A 26518-nucleotide genomic window follows, 5' to 3' on the forward strand; every position below is an offset into this window, starting at 1 on the left:
TTAGCACTATGTTTCACTATACGCCCATAGTCACAGCCTTCAAGGTTGTACACAATATATAATCCCACACTACACTGAAATCTAGAAATAGTTTAGATAAAACCGCATTCAAATTAACACAGATAGTGTAAAAAACTCAAATTGTACAACCATTCACTCGTATGCTCAGTTTCACAACTGTTACTTAAATGAAACGGTGATAGTTGAGGTAAACGTGTAAGCATTTACGATACCAGGACCCAAGATCACAGGAAATAGAAACTGGGAAACTTCTAATACTGTGTTAGACAACAAGTAGAGAAAATATTATCAGATTCAAGTCTCTTAAACTTTATATTCTGTTATATTTGGCACATACTTTAAAACTTACTGAAAACAAGAATTAATATAAAATAGTCCTATCATTTGAAATTTATTTTCTCACTTCCACCAGGTTACAAACTGCTTAACACCCCTCTTCAAGAGGCTGATGAAAATGCTGGTTAATTGTCTTCTTCCACTAATCATGACTGCCTTGATCAAAACTGCAATTGCAGCCCAGAGCTCATCACAAGCCATTTTGTTCGAAACTGAATTTGAGTTTCAGTTTACAGGTGTATTTCAACAGCTTCCAAGTTCTTGTTTCTTTTTACATTTTTTTTTCTTTTTTCTTTTCCTAATTAGAAGCAACAAGTATCCTTAATGATTTCTTTTTCTACCTAATCTACACATTCTTCTTAAAATTCTTTTTCAAATAAACCCTCTTAGCAAAAGTACCTACCACACCCACTTCCTTCAAAGCAGAAGTCATGGAGATGACTGGTGAACCAAGCTTCACTGGAAGTTGTGGCTTAGAAAGAGCTGCTCCAAGCTCTTGTAGTCCATGCACAGGACTGTGTTCTGTAGCTCCCACATTAAAAGGCACATTTGGATTCTTTACCCCTTTTGCTATCAACTGTACAAATTCAATTTAAAAAATTAGATCAAGAAATTAACTTCAAGACTTTGCACATTAAACATTATCAAACAGACTCATGTAAACCTTAGAAAAGGACAACAATGCCACACATTTCATACAAAAGACAACTGCCAGCTGTACATGTGAACTATTTCCAGTTTACCAGCTTCACAACATCCTGGGTTTTGTAGCAATGTATTACTAGTTGGATTTGTCACTCCACAGCACACAGACACAAAAGAAGATTAAGTGCATTTTCGTAAGTTACAGATCATTAATAAAATACTTCAGGTGATCCTAATGATTCTTAGGGTCAATTCTTGAACCAAATTCTTCATTCAAGTATACCTAAGATTAGGGTTCTAATGAGGAAATTCTGACTGACATGTTCTCCTCAGTTTCAGAAAACAAACTAATTGTTTAAGCTTGAAAAATCACAGTATGCGATTATAGTTGTACAAAGATATGGCACTACATACTTTGACTGCAGGGAACAGATTTATTTTCTTACATGTTCTTCCCAGGCTCTTTTCTCTCTTTCATATGCTTCCTTTCTCTTCCGCTCTAACTGTTCTTTCAGAACTGCAGCTCGAGCATTTGCTTGGGCCTATAGTGAACAAATAGGCAAAAAAAGACCAACTTAAAATCATAAAAAGCATTAGTACCCCATTCCATGGAACATTTTAAAAAGAAACATTCATGGATTACTTTCTCTTCCTTTCTCTCACTTATTACTGTATAGACTGTGAAGGGAAAACTCCACTGACAATCAAAATCATCACACAGGTATAAGAACCGATCTTCTATGCTGAAAAATAATGGCAACTCCTCAAAATTTAATTACAGTTCTTGATTTGCATGGTTTTATCTTTAGTGTACATAGTAATCTTAAACAGAGTAAGCAAAATTAGAATATCTACTTTAAATTAGTTTTGAAGCCAAATGCATTAATCACAAAAAATTAAATATTGTTTAAACTTTACATACGTACTAAACATAAACACAAAAAGCTTCAGTTGCTGTTTCACCCGGTAGTTTTAAGGTTAGGCATAAGGTTAGCTTGTTTTTACATTGCTCTTTGCAGATGATGGGGAGGGCGGAAATCACAGAATAGAGAGTAATACTTGCTATGTATCGTATGGTAGAGATAGTTATTGACATAAGAACACCACATGGAATAAAGTTCCAATCAAACATTGGATTTCTGTGAAACACATTTGCTTTAAATATACTTCATCACAGGGGTGTACAGCTCACCTTTCAATCCACATGTAGCCGGTGCCAGCACACGTAAGGAGTTTTGCCTTTACTCTTTTAACTAACAAAGTTGTTGTTATTTAGAGTACATCTTCCTTTCCCTTTCAGTATCAAAATGCTATTTTAGTTATATCAAATTGCCTTTAGGACTAATGCTAACCTAGAGAAAAATCTCAAAGGCAGGCACGGGAAAAATCTTGACTTGCCATGCTATGTCACAACGTATTTTAAAATTACTGAGATAAAACAGTTGAACAGCATTGTTACCTCAGTACAGTCAAAAAAAAACCCCTCTTGTAGCAGATGTATGAACAAACTATTGATAGCAAAATGAAATATAAGAAACTTCCCGAGATACGAAACAAATCTGAGAACAGTAAGTTCCATCCCCTCCCTCCCAACAATTACCTTCTGCACTTCTATCTTTTTGCGTTTCAGTTCTGCTTCCTCGCTTGATTCTTGTCCATCAGAACCGGCAGCTTCATTCTGCAAATTTAAGAGTCCTCAAAGAATTATCATGAATTCATGTATTTAAAAGCTGAGTGATATTAGTGACTAGTTGGATCATTTAGACTGACTTTATGACTACCACGGGTCGCAATTTCACTAGGTAACTCCTCACTTGAAAGTAATGTTTAACTTGGACAGAACTTCATCCTTGAGACTGTGAGGGTTTTTTGTTTATTTGTTTAGGTTTGTGATTTTTTTTTGTGTGTGTGTGTTCGAAGATATAAAGCTTTTACAAGCCAGGAAGAAAGTAACAGGCCTACTGTTGCAAGGGAAGTGACCTAACGATGCTGGGCGCTCACCTGCCACCCCTCATCACTGTTGCATGCTTTGCAGGTAAGTTATACAAGAAAGGTTTGGGATTCCAGTTTCTTCCACTGTATGTGCTCCAAGGAAGGTGGAATGGGTTAGGGGAGAAATGGTATCAAGTAAGAATATGTAAGGTCTACCTCTGAAATCTCTGTTTTCAATCTCTCTTACTTTTTTCCATGGCCTCTGCATATTCCTATTTACAGAAGAGACTGACAGAGTTACCCAAAAAAAGTTCTGACAGGACCCTTTTATTGCTCCTGACCAACTTGTGCAGACCTTTCATTTAAAAGAAACTATTAGCAGGCCTATTTAGTAGGCTTCTTGCATTAACAGAAATAATTTGGCAAAACACAATCAAGAATTTTAGGTAATTTTAAAGTGAAAATAAAAAAAAAAAATGTCATGCCCACCTTGGCTTTAGTCAGCTAACTGAGGAAAAACATGACTGGAAAGAACACTAGAGACAGAAAAACTTCAGCAAAATAATTTATTTTTTTCATAGGCAAAGGAATCAGTATGTATATTCATCCATTGTATATAAAATACGATACTATGCAGTAGCAACATATATAAAATTGTTAATCAACACAAGGAAATAAACATATCTATGACCAGATTTGGTCTGAAACGGTGTTCCTCTGGAAGTGAGGCTCCATGCTAATGTTTGCATCCACAGGTCATGAAGCAGAAAAAAAAAACCAAAACCAACTCTCAAACTTGCTCACTGAATTCTGAAAATTACGTTAGGCCTACTTCCTGGAAAGATATTAATCTGTTCTCTGTTCCTTTGTAGGTGGCATACCTTCCGAGACACACAGCACTACCCCAGGTAAGGTACACCCACTGGGAAAGGAAGTTAGGTTCCTCATAGGCCTAATAACACATGCAGATAATTAATGTCATGGACACAGCAACAGTGATTTTGTCTGACTTCACTAGCACAAGTAGCCTTGGCCTCCAGAGGAAAGGATTCTGGAGAGTACCTTTACGTCTGAAGTTAACCATACTGCAGATAGAGTGTGGGTGCTCCTAATTGTGAGAGGAAGTGTTGCATCTGCTCAGTAAAAAAAAAAAACAAGAAAAGAAAGGAACACTGCAATACAGTGATGGCTCTATACTGGTAACATTTTAGCACTGTCCTCAGTATTCTAAGGATACTCAGAAGACATAGTAAGATTTTGTAGGGCTGTGTATGGAGATGACTAATCTCTGCAGCAGTTTTGAAGCTTGTCCAAAACAGCAGAGAGTGAGTTATGAGTGAAATTAGCACCAAATGCATTTAAGACAGCATGGTCTTACGGAGCGACAGCTTAGCATTTTATGTGAGCCAGCACTAGTGATAAACTTCACTGACCAGCCTACAGTAACTTTATAGACTCACACGACCTTGATTTTCCTCCTGCTCCTTAAGACAAACTTAGGAGAACAGCCCACGTCGGTCCCATGCCAGACTTAGCCACTAGCACGTCTTACCAAGTTTGGATAGTTTTCTCAGGTAAAAATGTACATAACTCTTGCCCTGGATCACTCATTTTAGATTCAAAGGGGCATGGGTTCCTCTTCAATGCACTGAAGTTTTGCACCTCAATCAAGGGATTGAATTTGGCTCTCTTGCACCTCAACAGTGAGATGCAATCAAGGTTACAGAAAATAAAGAAAACAATCCAAAAGAAGTCACCAATACAGGAAAAAAGTAGCATATTTTAGCATTAAAGAAAACTCCAAAGCCTACAGCAATATGGAACTCTGTTTAGCTGGGATGGTGGGCCAAAGGAACTGAGTGGTAATGGGCATGCTCTTGCCTTGTATGTGTACTCGCTACACGTTAGAAGCATTAAGCGCCCATGTTAAGGGCTTTCAAGTCAGGAACTACTTTCTCTAGTTTTAAATCACAAAGTACAATGTAAATATATAAGCAGGTAATCACTTGAGGAAACCCAAACACTCTGTTATGGTAAATAGACAGGAAGGGGAAGAACAGACAGGAGTACAAGGTCACACAGTAGGTTAACGAAAAGGCAGAAAAACTCCAGACCATATTCACTATATAGATGGCCTCTCAAATGAAACTTTTTTTTTAAACAAGTAAATGGATGCTTCCAAGGGTGCCTCGGATTATTCATTTGACACTGTTCTGACTCTATGAGCATACTATTTTGTTTCTGTTGTATCACAAACATATTTTAGAAAAGTGATGTTTGAAAAAAAAGGGTACCGATTCAATTGAGCTCATGCCAGGAATTTCTAACTTTAATACAAACGTACAGAACGTATTAAAAGAATTGCTTCATATGTATTTTGTGTTAGCATTGTCAAAAAGTGAATTCTGGAGAAGTTCCTATAATGAAAATCAAATATACATAAACATGCTAGTGCTTGATAAGTAATTTACATGTCAAATTCAGATGTAACCTTATGTTGTCTTGTTTTTAAAACATTGTTGGTTTGCAGGCACTGAAGCTGCATTCCCAGCACTGAAGTAACAAACAGATTTTGCATATTGTGGAAGAAGAGATGGAAGTACACTAACTCTGGAACAGAATTAAATGTCAAAAACATGTCTATGAGAAAAGTCTTCCTGCAGGGATAAAAGAATACATCCCACAGCAAACTTCCATAAGTATTTAAGATTATTTTTCAAACCAACCTTCTCTCCACGAAGTTTTGCTCTAATCTGTTGACGTTCGTTGAAGTTTTGTAGCCGGATCTGTCTTAATCTTGCCAAATATTCCTATGGCAAAGAAAGGAAATAAGTTTCAGTTATACTGAAACTGTCTCCGGTATGGTGAACTTAAAATACAGAAGATTCCACAAAAAAATAAGATGGGTGGGAAAAAACCCCAAACCCCACACTACTACTATCACTGTATTAGCATTTACTAGTCTCCAGAAAAACTCTCATCTAATGAAAATAAAGAAAACTGGAACGTATGCTTCCCAGTATTAAGGTATCCTTAAATTCTATATCATTGAAGGCTACAAATGGTTATATTTATCACAACACAATTAAGATATACAGAGTCCTATCTATATATATGCACATTCATGAACCTCTCTGAGACAGACTGATGTAGACAACTATTATTTTGATTATTTAAAAAACAACAACACACACACCCAAACTCTAGAACTTTATACAATAAATTATTTCCTAGGAATTTATGAAGTCCTTTTATTTTGTTACACAGATGAACCATGCAAGAAAACTAGGCACAGCTAAAATAATGATATTTGTGTGATGAGCAAAGTGGTAAACATGCAGCAAGCATACCTCTTCCTCCTTGTTTCTGGATTTCCTTCCTCTTGTAGAAATGGACCTGCCTCCATAGATATCTGCCACGTTTTGCAGTGTACCCTGTTTGCCATTTAATGGTATCAAATTTAAGGTGCCTGGGGTGGTAAAATTATCTGCTTTATCCAATAACTTTTCACTCACAAGAAACCAAATCCATCAATAACCTGTAGCTGTTCTGAAGTTAATCAGTAAACCCTTTTCACTTACACAAAATATATGACAGTAGTAACTAAAAATCCTGAGCAGCCAAAGAGAAAGCCTAGAGCTTTAAGAACATAGTTGCCTTCTCCCTGTGATTTTGATCCTCTCCTGCTATGTTAGAAAGCCTAAATTGTAATGGGCATGAGTTTTTCTACATCTGGATCACATGCAAACTGTGGTATAGAGTTGGCATTTCTGCCACTGTTGAGCCAGGCCTAAAATAAAAGTGGAATCTTTATACGTTCTTAGATTAAGCTTTTTCCACAATGACGACTTTTTAAAAAATATGCTACAAGTAGAAAATTCAAAAACCTAATAAAATACTTCAATATACATATTAGATCTAACAAGCTGTTTTAAATGCCTAATACATATGCATTCATAGTGTAGAGTCTTGGTTAGTGGGATTTACTCAGTGTCCTAACTGTCACAAAAAGGATTCAACCTTTAACAAAGTCCAATACAAAACAGTACAAGAATCATTTAACTCCAGGTTTCCTGCTTGGATTAAAACCCAAAATTAAATTATTTTGCTCATGATCTACCATAAGCCTCTGCTGAACAGGTTAAAAATATCTTGACTTACTAAGTCCACATACAATAAAGACAGTAAGCATATATGTGATAGTTACATGGACCTTCTGCCTCATAAAATACCAGGACTTCAGCTTTCTCAAGCTTGAGTGTAGAGAACCATCGCTAAGTAAATACTCCAGACAAGTTCTTGATAGAGAGGACTGAATCCAAACAGTCTGGCTAAATACTCTCTCAGATTGAGCAAAAAAATCAGTAACTCAAGGAAACAGCACATTTCTGCACTTCTGTGGTTTAGTGACTGGGAGATCAGAGAACAAATTAAATGAACCATCCTGTGGACAAGAAGTAGCACACATTCACGAGGACTCCGTCAGCCCTGGTTTCAGCTTGAGCATTAAGTCATACCAAATGGAATATTCACATTTTGAGAAAATATTTGTTTTTAAGTTTTTTTATGTATGTTCCTGAGCTTTGCAAAAGCTAACTGACACTATTCAAGTCACCTCATTGTTCTTCATTCTAGCATTGAAGTTAGTTTAGGTATTTTCATCAAACTGATGGAGGTTTATATCACTGCTCTTAAACAAGAAACTGGAAGCACGATCTTTGAGAACTGATTTTCTTTCTGTAGATTGTTAACTTTTACTCATCTGTCTACATCAAAATTCACTCATCTGCCTACACTAAAATTTTCATAGACCAGGACTCGAAGTTTTACAATGCCACAGAGCTAGAGTGACGTAGCAAATCAGGTCAGCAGCTGTCTTAAAGAAGAGATGACAAAGTATCAACTCAACCACGGAGTCAGACTTTAGACTGTCACTTGAAAATTAAAATTCATAGTACCTACATTTAACAGAAGCTGGGTAAATTAGTGTGAGTCATTTGTCTTACAAGCCTTCATATGACAAAGAACCGCATATTAGTTGATGATTCCTGCTGATTTCTCCTCTCAGATCATCATGGTCAGGACAATAGTCCTATCTCCCTACATGAGAACTACCGCCAGCTAGTCAAATTATTTTCTTGCACAAATAGAAGGAAGCTGTTGAGAACTTCTGTTGTCAATGGCAAATAATAGTACATGAATTTGGAACCCTGGCTTCGAGTTGTAAGTCTTAAACATCTGGAAGTTACTTTTGCAATGGCTCAGTAACCTCCCTGTTTTATTATGGCAGCCACTTAGGAATAAAACATTTGGGCTCAGCCGAATACATTAAAGAAACCTGAGAAACATTAACCTGAATACTTGGGTACCTTGCATTAACTGATCTCATACATTTCTATTAACACCAACAAAGTCAAGAAAAAAATGGAAGCAGGTACCACTAAGGACTTGTCTAAGAAAAGGCAGTCTCAACAAGAATTGTTCTTTTTTTCAAAATTATTTACTGGTCTTGGAGGATTTAAAAAACAGAACCATAATATTAAAGTGGAAGACTCATGCTTTAAAATATATAAGTATCTAAGAATTGCTTACTGTAAGTGAAATAATCCCTGAAACAAAGACCTGGCTGTAAATCATGATCTGATATTCAGCTCTAACTCGGGAGATGCTTCTGTAAACCTGCAGTTGGTCTCATCTCACTGCAATGCCAGCACGGTCAGTTTAATTTCAGCAGCTGACAGTGATACTGTGATTTGGTTGTAGGTGAGTAGCGTGGAGTAGCACTCAAAAAGCAAAAATATCCACATTATGAAAACACATACTTCAACCACACAAAGTCCTAGTACAAATAATTAATTTCCAAGATATCTTTACTGCAAAACAAACTTCTTAAAGGAATACTGAGTTCAGAACTGCAAACATAAACAACAAAGAACATTTTGTGACACTGTCCATTAGTTAATCTCTAAAGAGTAAAGGCTTTAGAAATATCAACCCAGAAGACAGAGACAGATGTCTTTTTAATACCTCCTCAACATGCAGAAATTGGTTTTGTAAAATATACTACTATATCTGATCATTAGCTGTATCAGTTTAACCAAACTTCATTTTAGGTTCAAGCTACTGAATAATACACAGTTTAATTTTAATCAAAACTTTAAAGCTATGAACAGACAAAAAAATGTAAATGAATGTTCTAAAATTCACAATATCAAGTTAGACACATGCAAAAAACCCGTATTTTCCTTTCTTAATAAATTTACAGTCATGAGAAATGTATCGTGCAATTGTTATATTTTCATAAATCATTAACAAAATGCAAAAAACTTACCTCCCATTCTCTTTTTTTTTAAAAATACGGGAAATATTTAGGCAGCATTTCATGGTTATGATGCTAATTCAAAGATTCATAAAGCGTGCTGAAACAGTAACATAGGAAGACCAAATTCCATACCATGTGTCCCTCAGCTCGAGCTTTGTTTTCCATGGCTTCTCTCTTTCGTTGCCAGAATTCTTCAACTTGCTTTGCTCTATCTGCAGCTATCCATCCGTTTTGCCTGAGTAATTGCAACACATAGCAAGATGAAAGTCTCTGAAACATGACACTCAAAAATCCCCCCTGCATTTATCTTAACTAGGACACACAAAAAAGGTAACTTTCTATGAGTAATGCATCTTCAAATAATGCATTTCATCAGCCAAAACACACAGCCTCCACAAAAAGGAGGAAAATAGGCTCAACTAAGTTAAAGGAACAACTTGAAAAACCAAACCAAAACACCATGTTGCCCTTCCAGATCCTGGTCATCAAAACAAATAAATGTCAAAACACAATCTTCATGCGATTATTTTTGAAAATGTCTCAGCTTATTTCATTATTGTTATCGTTTGCGAGAAAGAAGACTCCTTCAAGGTTTCCGTTCAGAGGCGAGCAAGAACTCATGAGCCAGTCAGTAAGGTTAATACCGCAGCAGTCTTTCATGACTGATGTCTGTTTGGAGTAAGAGCTTCTGCCACTTAGATAATTAGTACAGTGCTAGTATTCTCAGAGTGTTCTGGCAACCCCTCTTGGGGGATCTTGGGGGATTTCTGTTTGGTTTTAAAGGGCCTGTAAAGGAATGTTTCCACCTTAGAATTAGCCAGAACATGAGCATTTTTTCACATGTTCCACCCCAGGCCAGGGACCTGCTGGGGTAGACAAGAAGGCTACAGTTCCAAGTTGCCAGAACTGAGCATCTGGCAAGTCTCCTAGTACATACATACTATCATTTTGTAGAGGAACCAGTTTCTGACAAATTGGTTAGATGTGGTCTCAGAGGAAGCTTTTTATTAAAAAAAAAAAACCAAACAACAAACAAACACTGAGAAATGGTGTAAGACATTCTATCAAATGGTAGAATGATGAGGCAATCTCCCTTTCCAAGGTTCCCCTAGCCTTATTTGACAGCGGAGTATGGGGTGTCCAGCAACAGGCAAGATGAAATTGGAATAAGCCGATAGCAATAACCCATCAGGCTGAGACAGTTAAAGAAAGAATCGTTTTGCAATACAGGAGCTATTGCTGATAATTCATAAATGAATTAGCACACTAATTAAACATCCTTGCATCTTGTTTTTTCTCTCCCCTGAGCCCTCCTACCCCCAGCAACAAGGAAATGAAATATTTTCATATGCTACAATTAAGAGGAAGATGGAGATAAAATTACTTTGATATAATAAAAAAAAAAAAGCTGTAGCTGCTCTGAAAATGGAGGATGATCCATGCAGGTGTTACTGGTAAAGAAACAAACACTTAATAATCTTTGTATACACATATTTGACTCACTACAACACTTATACCGCAACTGTTCATTACACATGAACTCAGCTGGTGGACAGTGAAATCTGTCCAAACCTGTGTCATATAGCTAAAGTTTAGCTTACAGCGTTGGAGGAGAGGTGCTTCCCAAGAAAAAAAAAAAAAACAAAAAACAAAACCCTATTTGTCTCAAACCAATTTCAAAGGAAAAACTTATTTCAACTAAATTTTATGAAAATAGTTTTCCCTGCTCTAAAATTGAGTGACTCATTTTGCTAAAACATTTCAACTAGAATTGTTCTGGTCTATATTTCTGTCCAAGAGACAATTTTAAAGATTGTTGATGTTTAATACACTTACCCTTATGTTAGTTGTGGTAGTGTAATCAGAAAGATTGCAGTTTGAGGATTTCTCAACCTCTTTAATGTAAGTTCTAAATTACCTATCTTTAAGAAAGTTGCAATCATTTGATTTCTTTCTTTGAGCTAAACATCCAGAACACTTATCATTACATTTCACCTCCAGCTGAAAGAATAAAGTGCAGGAGAGAAATACTGCTAGGCTAGCTATGATAATAAAATTGCTTCTAGATAATAAAGTACAAATACTTAGCACATTTTAAATAAGGAACAGCACCTCAATTTAAGGCTAAAGGTAATCCATTTTATCAATAGAAAAAAATATCTCTACCTATTTTAAAACTTCCAAAGAGTATTTCCATTAAGTGCTTCCCAGTTCATATATTTGAGAAATACTGAACCAGTTTCTCTTCATGATCAACACATTATTCATAATTTGCAGCCCTCTACTATAGTTCCTTTCAATTTGGACATATTTAAAACAGTTTACCCAGATGCAACCAAGTATCATTTAATATTGTCAAATGTGTGAAGCAAACCTTGTTTCCTAACATAGGCAAGATTTGGGGATTGTGGCACTTCATGCAAAGCACTGAGAATAGCGGAGGATGGAAATATACATGTCCATCAGCTGGGAAAATACACCTTCCAGTACTGGGTTGTACCAGGAGGAATTTTAATTTGCTCACAACAGCCTGAATTATTATAAAGAATATACCTTGTAGCTTGCAAAATTGTTACATCAGTGTTAAACGTGTTTTGCCACAAGTTTTAAAATAGAAAAAAATCTACAAAGGCAAAATATATTAAAACATAAAACCGAAAAAAATTAGTTTAGGAGAACAAATGTTTTCTTTTGCAACTTCCTTTTGCTCACATTAACTCCATTTCTTCCTCCATGGGATACATCATTGGATCTGCATAAGTTTAAATCACGCATGAGAAAATTTGTCCCTCTAGGAAAGTTAATTAGTAACGCTCACGTTCTAAACTTCTAGAAAGCAGATACTTTCCTGTTTACGGTCACAAGTGCCGACACAGATCTCTGGGCAATATTAACAGATATGAAGGACAGCAAACAAGTTTTGAAGAAGCTACTTGAAAGAGTGAAATCATTTTAAAAAAAAAAAAATCAATACTAGTCTACAATCCTTTTATATATAAAATATTCTATGCAATTACTATAAATTGAGTATCACCGCATTAGAAGTTGTGCACCATTATAACACGTGGCATTCGTATCTCAACGAAGAAAGCTCCTAGAAGTTTTCCACTGATCAATAAACAGGAGCTTGCAATTTTGGGAGCATTCTAGACACTCTCCTATGCTAGAGACTCAAACACTTAGATTTAGATAAGGCAGTCAGAAGGAGACAACGGGAGAAGGAAGGATCTTGGCAGGGAACACAAAAAGTGGAACTATGAAAAAAGCAAAGGAGGAGGCTTACAATGTTATCTGCAACTGCATTAAGCCAAGTATTTTGGCTGAAATCTAGTTTAGTTATAGTTGTTAGTAATCCATTCTTTCCACTATTGGGGAAGCCAAGGTTTCCATTGGTTCTAAAAGAATTGTGGTCTGCGAGGGACTGACACACACACAGACAGCACAGTACCAATGGAAAAAAGTGATTTTGAGACAAGTCAAACCACTAAATGAAACAAGACACAGAACAAGAATCTAACATGTAGGGACAGATTTATGGATTATCATAGTCCAACCTGTTTACATTGGCTTGTTTAGACACCTCCTTCAATCTTTTCATTTTTTTCCTAACTGCACCAGCATCAGGCAAATGGTGATGACCTGCAGGCCCCTTAGGAACTCCTGGACGTATTCCAGGTGGAATTCCTCTGTAGATAAATATGTACAGTAACTTTTATTACTTTCATCTAAATCAGACCACATACAACTTCTAACGGAAGGTAGCCATACCTTTCAACAACTTCTCGGCCTCGTACTTTCGCCCTCAATTTGGCTTCCCTCTCTTCAGCTACTCTAATGTTTTCCTTTTGCTGTCGCATATGGTCAAAAATAGCATGATAGTGTTCATATTGTCCTCTGGAAGACACAGGAAAAGGACCAACACCACCTCCACCGCCATAATATGGTGCCTGAAAATCAGAAGGGGTAGGGTGGAAATCTCAAATACTGGTTTTAACAGGCCCTTCCAATTTTCACCTCTTCAGCAGAATGAAAGCATTAATATGTCCTGCAACAATTCTGAATTGGTCCTAGTTTTATTCCTGGCATGCCTCTATTTTAACAAACTACAAAATAGATAAATTAAAAACTTATACTTCTGTTAGCACTCTAGAATAACACAGCATTTTACTTCTCTCTGATAATAGTCTAGTTATACATGAGACACGTTTTGGAAGTTATTGGTAACAAATCCACTGAGGTGTAATTGGAGATAGATGTTCTACACACCAAAAATAAAAGTTTTAGCACAAAAGCTAAAAACGATACAGTGCTAACTGAAGTACTAATGAGTGATTCGTAGCCAAACACCCATTTTTCACAAAGCTGGAAATAGCTAAGCACACTTTTAACGTTGCTGAATGGCATTAAGTGGAGATTTATCCGAGACTCGCCATTGTTACCAACCTGTCATTTGGTTTCAGCACCAGAATTGAGATGCTTCCCTACCAAAGCTCAGAGCAGAGGAGCATCTACCACAAGCTACTGCTTTACATGAATTATTTCTGTCATTCTCAAAGAATTAGAATTCCTACAGAACCTTCATGTGGAAATAAGAAAAAAAAAATGTTGCAAGCAGCTGTGTACAGTAGTAGCCAAGGATGGATGCAGAAAATGTGAAACTGGCAAAACAAGGTTAAGGTTGTCAGCACATGCATAAAAATGTTCCCTTTACACTTGGGGGAAGCAACCAAATAGCCCAATGTAGTGAACCTATGGAATTTGTTTTAAAAATAGTGTCAACGTTCCTTCCAGAGTGGTCTTAAGTATTTTAAATAATTTCTAATAGGTGAGTGCAGATGTGACAAGTTTAAGATTGCCTGCTTCAGAGTTCTTGAACAGATTATATTTGACAATGGAATTTAGCTCACATTGAGTTTCAGTTGCTCAACACCCATCATCAATAGATCCCCATAATCCATATGACAGAATACTAACTGCAAGATTTATCCAGGCATTCAAATAAACATGCAGGTATGCTGTTTATCTGAATAAAAATAATTTACTATACAAGACCATAGTTTGTACAAATAGAAGGTAAAGTCTTGCTTTAGACACCATTCAAGGTTTCACCTATCGTTATTAGAGCTCAGTTTTCAAAAGGGTTATCTAGAGTATGATCAATCTCTAGGCAAATGCTATGAATCAGGTGCTCATCAACAGTCTGCAGAACAGTTGCAGCCCCTGCTAGAACCATAAACCCAAACCCTTTCCACCTCTTTCTCTACTTTGCCTCAGAAACGGGTGCCAGCAACCAACCCCAAAAGACAACAGAAGGAAAAAATCATGCAGTGCATGATCTTGCTGTGCCTTCATAACAGGCTATATGGCTTGCACTACTAGAAAGCTTGAACAATGCTATTCAACAGCATCATCAGGCAGTTGCTGGATACACTGATTTCATGTTGGAGAAAAGAAAAGGATAATGAAGTCAAGAATACTATAAGAGCATATGGAAAGCTGGAGTGATGATAGCCTAGTGGCCTGCAGTAAGGTTTGTACTAAACTATCCAATCTGGAGAAAGCATTGAAACGAATTTTACAGCATGTTTGCCATGGCATTTTACACCAGTGACACTTAGTGAACATATACACAGCCACTGAGCCTGTTTCCCTAGATGGCTGAGAATACTGATAATGATGTAGCTGTAGTTACAACAGAACACTTTACATATTTGCAATATCTAAGGACCTTGCAATAAAATTCTCAAAGTTAATCAGAAACCTGATTGTTTTCAGGAACATAAATAGCTCTGATCCAAACGTGACGATGCTGGTATATTGTGTTGTATGGAAGCCTGCATTGGTGTCTGCCAGTTTCATCCTCAGAGAAAAGGACAGCATAGAAACCAAGTGACGTTGTTTCCCCCTCACCCCCTGCCATTAAACCGGCACCTGGCAGTTTTTAAAGTCTGATATGCTTAAGTTTGCTTTTGTATTTATGCTTTACTTACATGATGTGTGGCACACATCAAATATGGTGTCTATTTTGAAAAAATATACTTAATAAGCAGCTACTGAAACCTGGTCAAGTGCTTCTGTATTCCTCATATTCTTGTACAAGGAACAGAAAAGAAAACCTCTATTCATCTTGACTCTACTGCTCAGTCAGAGCTTGTTTACAAAAAACTCTACTAAACCCATTTAGGACGAGTATTTTTGTAGGACTCACTAGCACCACAACAAATAGCTGTGTTTTAATCCATTTTCTATTGTCAGATAGATTTACACCACAGCAATACTTCAACATGTGCACGCTCTGTTGGATGAAAGTATCCAGACCTTTATATTCAAAAAACTTCACAAGACTACTTTCCAGAACAATGTTTCCATGAAACTACGACGCACACAAACAGACTAAAAGAAACTGTCATAGGAGTGAGATTAAATTATGTAAAAAGTGAATGGCTAAAGAGTCTAATGCTAAAGAGTCTACTGCTTTCAGAAAAAAATAATTATAGATTTACTCAGGATTTTTCACCTCCCTCCTGAACAACTTGTCAGTATATATAAACATTGTTGTTCATGTTGCTAAATAACAAAGAATGCTTAGAAGCAGGTATTTAATACTGGGGAAGAGATCTATTATCATAATATGAGAACCTGGAAAAAGATTTCAACAAAACAATTCCAGAACAAACTTGAATGTGAAAAAAGCTGTTCATGCATAGATTCAGCACAGGAAAAGTAGCAAAAGCAGGAGTGGAAAAAAGAAAGCGGTGCATGAAAGCCATTATTGGCAGAAAGAAGAGATTCAGAAATGTAGTAAGTATTAAAAATGAACGTTGCACATGATCTCCAAAAGGCCAGGGAAGAGCATCAGTTATACAGTTTCTCTATAATTAACCACAGATTAATAATGGGCAGTCCCAAGAGTTGACCTCCAAGAGCAGATCTTTCTGAAAAGAGAAGACCATGCCAGATAACCAAAGGTGGGGGAAGCAGACTACACCACATTTCTGCATCTGCTGCCAACCTTAACATCACCACTTCCACCTGAACCAAGCACATTCCTCCATCCTTGTTCCCTGGCTCTGTTTATTCGTTCCATCTGAAGGAGAAAACAATACAGGAAAACATAATTCAAGAAATCACTAAGTAAAAATTGAACTTCACTATTAACACATTTTAAACATATTTTACCCTTTCTTTTTCCAATCTTCTCATTTCATCTGCCTTCAGTAAACTGACCTGCAATGTGTAAAAATTAAATATGTTTAGGAACTGGGAAGTCAAACTACTCCACATTCTTACGCAACATATAACACACCACACCACAAGATATTTCATTAAAATTACTGTGAGTGGAAAAAGAAAGTCTCAAGAGTCTTGTTTACCTGATCTCTCTGGCGTTTTTGTTTTTCAGGCAATTCTAACCTTTTCTTTTTTGAAGGTTCCTGAAAAATAAGCATATAATTTGGTATTTATTACTGAGTTATTACTCTGTCAAGTCTGTCAAGATAGGTTAGTGTTCCTATGGCTGGTGTATGTCAGAAAAAAAAAATCTTAAACCCACAACTTAACAGGTGCAAAATGGGGTTTAAAATAATTAATTACTCAGGAGGTTTTAAATGAAAAGCACTGCTAGGATCTAGGGGTAAATGCTACTGTACTTGGTCATCCCCTACTAAAAGCACTGTCTTGAAAGCTGAAGGGTATAATTTTTAAATCTGTTTTGTCTTAATTTTTCTTCTCTGGCAGTATCATTCTGCATCACATCCTGTTACTATTCTAAGTCTTCGAGGCTCCCTAGATATTAAGATTTTTCTTTTACTTGGAGAACAGATTTATTAGGCTATCCTTAGGCTCTTTCGCTTGGATAACCCTAACCAAGGTTCTTGTTACTTATGGAAGAGGAGAACGCAGCCACTATTGAATACCTGGTAAAGAAGCACCTATACGTAATAAACCATGCTGCTTACTCTAGTCTTCTCAGAAAAGTGATGATTGCTTTTAAAGCTTTTTTTTTTCCTGACCATACTAGAACACAGAGAGCTTCATATTATTTTCTTTTGATGACAAAAATCCTATCACATGAGTACTGTATAATCAAGTAATTCAGAAGATGGAAACCTTTAGTGACTGAAGTCAATGTAGTTCAACTACAGTGAGTTAAGTAGCATTGCTAAACAAAGGTGATTGTTGCATGCTCCTCTGAAAAGCCAGTTGAGAGCTGCAAGCTCAGACTACCTTGGAACAACAGCAAAGAGAAGAAAATTTACACTGCAGCCATTGTTTCTATCCTACATCTTAGCCCTTGTCACTAGGTACAACCCACACAAAGAATAGGTCTTAAAATTGCAGCATTACTGACTCTTCACATGCAGCAAGAGGATTATTTCCTCAGTCTCTACCCTGCCACTTTGAGTCTCTACTCAAGTTGGATCGGTGTTGGCTGGTGAAACCGATTATACAGAGCAGCAGACTAGCAGGCGGTTGTGCAACCCAGACTTAAAACATTAAAACCTCATGGTGTCATTAGGACACACAAGAAGTCTGTGCATTCCCTTCTTCTTGCTCTCTTTTTCACACTGCATATCACAAGCCAACAAGGCTTGTGTGATCAATGAGCTTTCCCCTAAACTTCTGATAACTTTTGAACCTCAAGGAGAAGTTATATATCGGGGATAATTTTCTATTCACCTATCAAATTTGATAGATGGACAGAGAACTCAGTATCGTGTTCCCTGAAGTGCCACGGGGAGAAGGAAAGAAAAAAACTCCACAACCCACAACAACAACAAAAATATTATTCATACAGAGGAAAATTTGAATTAGTCCTCTTGCTGAAGTGGGAGCTTCTTGGTTACTAGGTGTTTGGTGCGTGCATATAGCTCAAAACTAGCTGTATCATAAATATGTCCTGGCTGTGCATTAACTAACAGAATAACGAGAGAGAACAAAAGAGTTTTATCTAGTAAAGAGCATAGAGAAGATGACCAGAAGAAAGATCAAAAGTTCTGTATGAAGGTATACAGGAGACTATTTCTCATTAGCTCATGGAATTAAGTCTGGGAAACTCCACTCTCAATTACACAATTTCCCTGGCTGACAACGCTTTAGAAAATGACTATAAAAGTTTTATATGTTTTGAAAATCTTAGATTATTTTTGAACAAGGAAGAAAGATGCAAAGATTCTTATACAGTGTCAATGATCTTGGTATACGTGACAGACTTCTGGTATTTCTAAGAGTGGTCAACACCAACAAACGAACTGAAAACATGCAAAGCACATCTAATTCAGCAGTGGAATTAAAAAACAAACCTAAGGTAGCAGTCTCTAAAAAACAATATTAAAACCAATTAAACAGAAAAAAATCAATAATGAAGCAAGCCAAGCATTTAAACTGTTACTTCTTTCTCTGTGCATGTGTCCACATAAAAGACATTCTGAAAAGAAATGCATAGTATTTTCTTAGCATTCAAACACGGTATGAGCAAACCAGTTCAATTTAAGTAATTTAGCTTCCTACCTGCCTAGATTTAGCCAATGGCTTCTTCTCATTAGGCTTTTTAGGTGCACCACAAGACTTTCTGATCACTAAAGGCACTCCATATTTTGCAGCAGGTTTGGTAATTTTCGGAGCTGGTGCAACGGAAGTCAGTATTTGTTCTTGAGATGGTCGTTTAGCTAAAAAGAAAAAACCTGGTTTACAGCTATCCTGGCTGGCCGGTGTACCATATTTCCCCTTCCCAAGGTCTTGGAACAGCAAAGCTGGAGGAAAGTGGGTGAACTGCCAACATTTCATTCACATGAGCTGATGCATAACTGCAATATACCCAGTTGTCCAAAGCAGCTTGTCTAAATTTCATGCTTGGTAAGAAACAGCAGAACACAATCCACGAGCTTTTCACTCTCAACACTTCACTTTAAACTGGAGGATTGAAGCTTATTTCAGCTGCCATGCTTCATTATCCAGTTGTCATGCACACCGGGAAAGGTTTTCCTAATGGAATGGAGAGACAGGCCTCCCACCACTAACTACACTGGACTGTAACCTGTAACACTAATGTCAGCTTTAGATGAGTTCTGAAAGAGCTTCAGGGTCTTCAGGGTTATTGTTTTCCCTGTAGAGTTCCTGAAAATACACCAATATTTTGGATTTGATTCTGTGCTAGCAGGGCGCTCTTACTATGGAATAGCAGGACGGCAGTGAAACACGTAACACTTTGAAAAGACATCAAAGCACTTGTGACAGCTTCAAGTAATTACAAGGAAATAAAATGAAGAAAGGGGAAGAAAATCTAGGGTAAAAAAAGGGTAAAATAATGCAGGAAAATGAAGTAAGGTAAGATCACCTTGACAAAGTGAACCACGATCTAATTTGCTACCAGTAGCAGAAATTCATCTGCTTCGAGCTGAAGTCAGGGCTTAATCCTGGAATCTCTATGAAAACGTCTCACATTTTTACAAGAAATGGTATTTCTGATTACAACTGAAATATTCCAGGACCACAGTTTATCCTTGCATCATTTCTGCCCTACACACATCCAGCTCCCCAGGGCAGAGGGGAAAACTGTTTCCCTCTCTTTTCCTGGAACTTCCAGAATCAGGTATAAGAACACACCAAAACTAATAAAAGAACAAAGCCACATGCACTATCTTGCCAGAGCTGAAAGCAAAAGCACGTTACTGCTTACTTACCCGGTGCAGCATGTGGTTCAAACTTCTGGAAGATTTTGTGATTGAATTCTTCTGCAATAAGCTAAACAAAAAGTTGAACAATTAGCTAACAGTATTTATGTCTGAAACTAGAAAGAATGCCTTTTCAAAGAAGCATGCCAGTCCTAGTAAGAATCTAATAGTATTTACTGTAACTTACATTTAAATGAATACTCAACTTTATATATGCAATCTAGTATCGCTAACACTAATATGAAAGCTAGATTCAGTAATTTCAAATATTATTGGCATAACTACTCAAATAATTTTTGAAAAGCAATTTAGTCCATCTTCTGGGTAGCATGTTACCTCATTTATGAGTTAGTCAAGAATCTAGAAGAAAGCTAATGTGAACATTAACATAGTTTTATGCATAGTTTATTTTAGATTTCTGTATAGTTGCCAAATTTCACTTCAAATGCTCAGACAGCTTGTGTCAAAAAAATAGTCCTTTAGAAGTGTTTGCAGTTTTTAGTTTCTCTATCCTTTTCAAGATGGGAAGATGACTACATATGTGGATATCTAGGAACAACATATATGGTGTGCTGTCAGGCATATCAAATTAGCACAGTAAAACGTGGAAAAGAGCCTTAGAGGCTACCTGTCAGTTACAATGGATGCTGAGGAGTTAAAACAAAAAAACCCCCAAGAACTAAAGTGCAGAACTTAGGACTCTCCACACGAGGGCAGAGAAACTTTTCAACCTGTACAGCCCATCATAAAAAGATTCTCTAAGCAAGAAGTCACACATGAAAATGGTCTCCTACTAATTGTTTCAGTGATTCTGAAGCTTTTATTACAGTAGTAAGCTGTAACTACTGAAGTGTGATGTTTCCATGATAACACAGCTACTGACAGAAGAGAAACCTGACTCCAGTACCTTTTAAAAAGCCCCCTTTTTTTTTGACACTAATTTAGATCCACTCTATTGAAACTTACTATGAAAACTAAAAATTAAACAAAACTGGAAAACTGATATCCTGTCATGTAAGAGCGGGATTTCAGCAATAATTGCAACATGTTGAAGATGTCAATTATGGAAGATCTCTTAAGATTAGACTAAGGAAGGCAGAGGACAACAGCATTAGCCATGGATGAAACTGAAAGAAAACAGGCATTACAGCTGTGTCACAGAATGACCACCTCCAGCTGAATACGAATGTACCAGTGATTGACACATTTAGTAAAACACACTTTCTGGGTGTGGGGTTTTTTTGCTACTTTTAAGATTAAGTAGCATCTCTAAGTCAAACATGACTTCGCGACTCAGCTGGAAAAACTGTGTGCAAGTATTCATACTCAATGTAGGACAAATTAGTACCATCATCTGATAGTAGTCTATTATTAATTACACTTTGCCTCACTCCAAATAAAAATTTCATATCCATTCTAACTACCGGAAATAAAATCAGATCAAACTATTACTGTTGTAAAAGTTAGAACAAACTTATGTGTAAAGACTTCTGAATCTTACCTTTCTTTGGGACTTTAACCTCAACTACTGTTAGTTTAAAGTCTATTTCATATACAATTGAAATTCCAACTACATATGGCCTTCTTGTGAAATTCCTTTAGTTGCGAGTTAGAATCCAATAGAATTTTTTATATTAGTGAGGTCTCCATTTGCATTAATTTCCTCCACATCCTTTCTCTGTCTGTATTTATTTACCTTTTTATCAGTACTGTTATTCACTTGTTAATCTTGATCTCTTTTGATTAGAGTTATATTAAAAGAACACGAACAGACATGAAATGATATCAGCAGATTCTAAACAGAACATACAGGAATGTGGTCAGAGCGTGCAGGGATGCCACGAGGAAGGCCAAAGCCCACCTGGAATTGAAGCTGGCAAGGGATGTCAAAAACAACAAAGAAGGGCTTCTTCAACTACATCAGCAGCAAAAGGAAGGCTAGGGACAATGTGGGGCCGCTGCTGAATGAGGCGGGTGTCCTGGTGATGGAGGATGCCAAAAAGGCAGAGCTACTGAATGCCTTCTTTGCTTCAGCCTTCAGTGCCAAGGCAGGCCCTCAGGAATCCCAGACCCCGGAGGTAAGAGAAGAAGCCTGCAGAGAGGACGACTTTCCCTTGGTCGAGGAGGACTGTGTGAGGGATCGCTTAAGCGATCTGGACACCCACAAATCCATGGGCCCCGATGGAATGCACCCACGAGTGCTGAGGGAGCTGGCGGATGTCATTGCTGAGCCACTCTCCATCATCTTTGAGAGGACCTGGAGGACAGGAGAGGTGCCCGAGGACTGGAGAAAGGCCAATGTCACTCCAATCTTCAAAAAGGGCAAGAAGGAGGACCCAGGGAACTACAGGCCGGTCAGCCTCACCTCCATCCCGGGAAAAGTGATGGAGCAGCTTATCCTGGAGATCATCAACAAGCAAGTGGAGGAAAAGAAGGTTATCAGGAGTAGTCAGCATGGATTCACCAAGGGGAAATCATGCCTGACCAATCTGATTGCTTTCTACGATGGCATGACTGGCTGGGTAGATGAGGGGAGAGCCGTGGATGTTGTCTACCTCGACTTCAGCAAGGCTTTCGACACTGTCTCCCATAATATCCTCCTAGGGAAGCTCAGGAAGTGTGGGCTGGATGAGTGGTCGGTGAGGTGGATTGAGAACGGCTGAATGGCAGAACTCAGAGGGTTGTCATCAGCGGCGCTGAATCTAGTTGGAGGCTGGTAACAAGTGGTGTCCCCCAGGGGTCAGTACTGGGCCCAGCCTTGTTCAACTTCTTCATCAACGACCTGGATGAAGAGTTGGAATGTACCCTCAGCAAGTTTGCTGATGACACCAAACTGGGAGGTGTGGTAGATACACCAGAAGGCTGTGCTGCCATTCAGTGTGACCTGGACAGGCTGGAAAGTTGGGCAGAGAGGAACCTGATGAGGTTCAACAAAGGCAAATGCAGGGTCCTGCACCTGGGGAGGAACAACCTCATGCACCAGTACAGGCTTGGGGTGCACCTGCTGGAGAGCAGCTCTGCGGAGAGGGACCTGGGTGTCCTGGTGGACGACAGGTTAACCATGAGCCAGCAGTGTGCCCTGGCTGCCAAGAAGGCCAATGGCATCCTAGGGTGCATTAGTAAGAGTGTGGCCAGTAGGTCGAGGGAGGTTCTCCTTCCCCTCTACACTGCCCTAGTGAGGCCTCATCTGCAGTACTCTGTCCAGTTCCGGGCTCCCCACTTCAAGAAAGATGAAGAGGTACTGGAGAGAGTCCAGCGGAGGGCTACAAGGATGGTGAGGGGACCGGAGCATCTCTCCTACGAGGAGAGGCTGAGGGAGCTGGGCTTGTTCGGCCTGAAGAAGAGAAGGCTGCGAGGGGACCTTATAAATGCTTATAAATATCTGAAGGGTGAGTGTCAGGAGGATGGGGCCAAGCTCTTTTCAGTGGTGCCCAGCAACAGGATAAGGGGCAATGGGCACAAACTGAGGCACAGGAAGTTCCGTCTGAATATGAGGAGGAACTTCTTCCCTCTGAGGGTGACGGAGCCCTGGAACAGGCTGGCTAGGGAGGTTGTGGAGTCTCCTTCTCTGGAGATATTCAAGACCCGCCTGGACAAGGTCCTGTGCAGCCTGCTGTAGGTGACCCTGCTTTGGCAGGGGGGTTGGACTAGATGACCCACAGAGGTCCCTTCCAACCCCTACCATTCTGTGATTCTGTGAACAGTGAGCAACTGCTTCAAAATTATATACAGGTGATACATTTAAACATCAAGAAATTTAAAGATTAGTTTACTTCACAACATTTAACAGAACATGCTTTCAGATCATTCTAAATTCCAAACAAAAAATGGATTGAAGAAATTACAATAAAGCAGTGATGCTGAAGTCATCAACAGTATTATTTTATGAAAAAATACATATCTAAACAAACCAACATCTCACTCCTAATTCCTCGTTATATAGGAAAACACACAAACTAATGCACTTAAAAAATTGCCAATTTAAATTTGTTTGTGGAAACTACAAAATACTTTAGTAATTTGAGATTTTTCTTTACAGTTCATAGTAATACTCTTTTCTTCCAAGACTGAAAGTGTCTCCATAAAAGCTCTAGGGAATCCCATTAGTCCAATGTCTTGTGTTCTATATTAACATTAGAATAAAGAAAAAGAAAAGTCCTATGATGTTTTTAGCAAAATTAGAATAAAAACTAACTCCATACCTGTGGTGTGAGAAATTTTTCAACCCGTTTCGCTATAAAGTTCGTCTCCAATATGGAGTTTACTGAGGGTCTATTCTTAGGATTCCTTTTAAATAACTGTGACAGCAGATTACGTAGATCATAGGAGTAATGCACAGAAACAGGAGGGAAACGTCCAGAGATTATCTTGAGTACCAAGTTCTTCATGTTACCAGCTTCAAACTGTGTCACACAAGAAAGAAAACAGTTACTATCTATTACTGTCTGTCCACATGTAAGGCTGCATATAAAGATGAAGGGGAAAACAAAAAACCAACACATCTCCCTTTGCGTCAACAAACAAAACCAGATTTTCAAGGCCATCAACAGTTTACATCAGCAGTTTAAAATAATCTGCTGCCAAGTATTCTGATCATAAATACATCCTCATACAGACATTTCATACTATAGAGATATAAACTTTCCTAACAAACAATTATTTCCCTCCAGATCAAGACTGACAAAGATATACAATTAAGGATAAAGTAATTATATAATTATCTGCTTGATGTTCTCTCCAAAACTCTTTCAACCATCACATGCCTTCTGCCCCTTTTAGGGAAGCCACGCTTCAAATGAAAGAATGTAAAGCATTCACACTCATTCAGTGTAAAATGCAAAGGAATGCTTAGACCTCAGCTTCAGCTCAGGAAGCAGGAGCACTATTTCAGTTCCTTTGTACAATAAAAAGAAAACAGTACATATCACCCAGCTCAGAGAGAACAACCTGTTGCCATCAACTCTCAAAAAGGCAACATTGTCAGCATTGCTTCCACAGAAAAGACCAATAAGAAATTACAAAAGCTTGAAATAAAATTAAATCCTTATCCTCTGAAATTTTTCTTCTGATTTTCACATTTTCATCTTTTATTGTTTAATAAAAATAGCTATTAGAAAAAAAAACAACAAAGAACTCAAAAACCCACAATGAAAACAAGACCGAAAAAATGTTTTTTTCCCCTTCCTAAATGGAAAACAGATGATAAAGACATAGTCTTCAAAACAACACACATACACACAAAAAGTAAGGCAACTCCTTCACCTTACCAGTTTTTTCTAAGAACTATTCATGTTCTAAGCAGAAATGTATTTATCCACCTGCACACAAGCTGACAGTCCAAATTCAGACTTTCAATGAAATTGTAAAGTTTTGGGGAAGAAAGGAACGCTATTCACAGTATCATTTGTTAAAGCACCTAATAATTTTTTCAGCTAATACCGTTCATTACAAACCTACACTGAAAACAAAATACACAGTGCTAAGACTTCTAGAGAGATTGGCATGAACCAAAACACAGACGGAAAACATTGCTCAGTATAGGAAGAGGAGATTAAAACGTTGAAGGGAATTTTAAACAGTTACCATGAAAGCCTTTCATCAACTGAAACACATTTGCGTAACAACACGAAAAATCCCTGTTTGAATCCATCACTCCTTTAAAGAAACAAGTTTCTACTCACCGCATGTTTAAGTGTGCACATTTCATACAGAACACAACCAAGGGCCCAGATATCACTAAATGAAAGAGACCATACTTAAGAATTAGTTCTAGGTGTAACATCGCCAAGTGACTTACGTCTGTGAAGTCTATCTTTGAAAAGGAAAAGGTTGTATTTTGAGTATGTAAAAACTCCTTTCTATCTCCCACCCCTCCAAACACACACACAAAAAAATAATTTCAACTAAAAATAAGGTCAACCTGAAAATCCGATAGGGTTATTTTGACTCCGGATTTTATTTAGACCTTTTCATCTGAACCACCCCAATTGGAAAAATTAGCCAAAATATGGACAAAGGCTTTTTTTCTTTAAATGTATACATTTTCCTGAGGTCTTTGAATTAAAGAAAAAAAAACAAACAAAAACCAACATCCACTTCAGCAAGTACAATTCTTAAAGTCAATTTACTCTGTTGAACATTGACTTAACTTGCCCTCTGTAATCCCTAGAGGATTACAGAATATGGTTAGGATACCATTGAATAATAAATCCCATCCAAGAGAAATTAAGGGACAGGGAACTGTAATACTTTTTATCTTTCAAGAAACCAATTGAAATTAGTATGAGGCACTCACAACAATGGATGCAGCAGCTTAGTGAAGCGTAAGACTAACTTGATGTCCTGGTTTTGGCTGGGATAGAGTTAATTTTCCTCCCAGTATCTACTGTGTTTTGAATTTAGCAGAAGAATGTTGATAATATGCTGATGTTTTAGTTGTTGCTAAGAAATCAAGGACCTCTTCCAGTTTCCCATGTTCAGCTAATGAGCAGGTGTGCGGGAGCTGGGAGGGAGCACAGCCAGGCAGCTAGCCCAGGCTGGCCAGTGGAATTATTCCATACCATGGACATCATGCCGAGTTTATAAATCG

General features: G+C 37.8%; 1 protein-coding gene across 16 annotated transcripts in view; it reads right to left on the reverse strand.

Moving 5' to 3' along the window:
• The window catches only part of NEK1 (NIMA related kinase 1), a 51059-nt gene that overhangs the window by 15806 nt on the left and 8735 nt on the right, over positions 1-26518 (reverse strand). For 9 of the 16 annotated variants that reach the window (XM_075421700.1, XM_075421701.1, XM_075421692.1 and 6 more), the window contains 15 exons: positions 25611-25665; positions 24132-24332; positions 19939-19999; positions 18767-18924; positions 16630-16689; positions 16436-16483; positions 16269-16343; positions 13025-13203; positions 12811-12942; positions 9389-9491; positions 6285-6368; positions 5661-5744; positions 2603-2680; positions 1449-1544; positions 761-934 (listed from right to left, as the gene is read on the reverse strand). In XM_075421700.1, coding sequence (XP_075277815.1) covers positions 761-934; positions 1449-1544; positions 2603-2680; positions 5661-5744; positions 6285-6368; positions 9389-9491; positions 12811-12942; positions 13025-13203; positions 16269-16343; positions 16436-16483; positions 16630-16689; positions 18767-18924; positions 19939-19999; positions 24132-24332; positions 25611-25665 — 1588 coding nt within the window. The remainder of the gene's footprint in view (positions 1-760; positions 935-1448; positions 1545-2602; positions 2681-5660; positions 5745-6284; positions 6369-9388; positions 9492-12810; positions 12943-13024; positions 13204-16268; positions 16344-16435; positions 16484-16629; positions 16690-18766; positions 18925-19938; positions 20000-24131; positions 24333-25610; positions 25666-26518) is intronic. The other 7 variants (XM_075421705.1, XM_075421706.1, XM_075421704.1 and 4 more) reach the window with 5 other exon arrangements.

The sequence above is a fragment of the Opisthocomus hoazin genome, chromosome 5, assembly GCF_030867145.1.
Source record: "Opisthocomus hoazin isolate bOpiHoa1 chromosome 5, bOpiHoa1.hap1, whole genome shotgun sequence".
NCBI lineage: Eukaryota > Metazoa > Chordata > Aves > Opisthocomiformes > Opisthocomidae > Opisthocomus > Opisthocomus hoazin.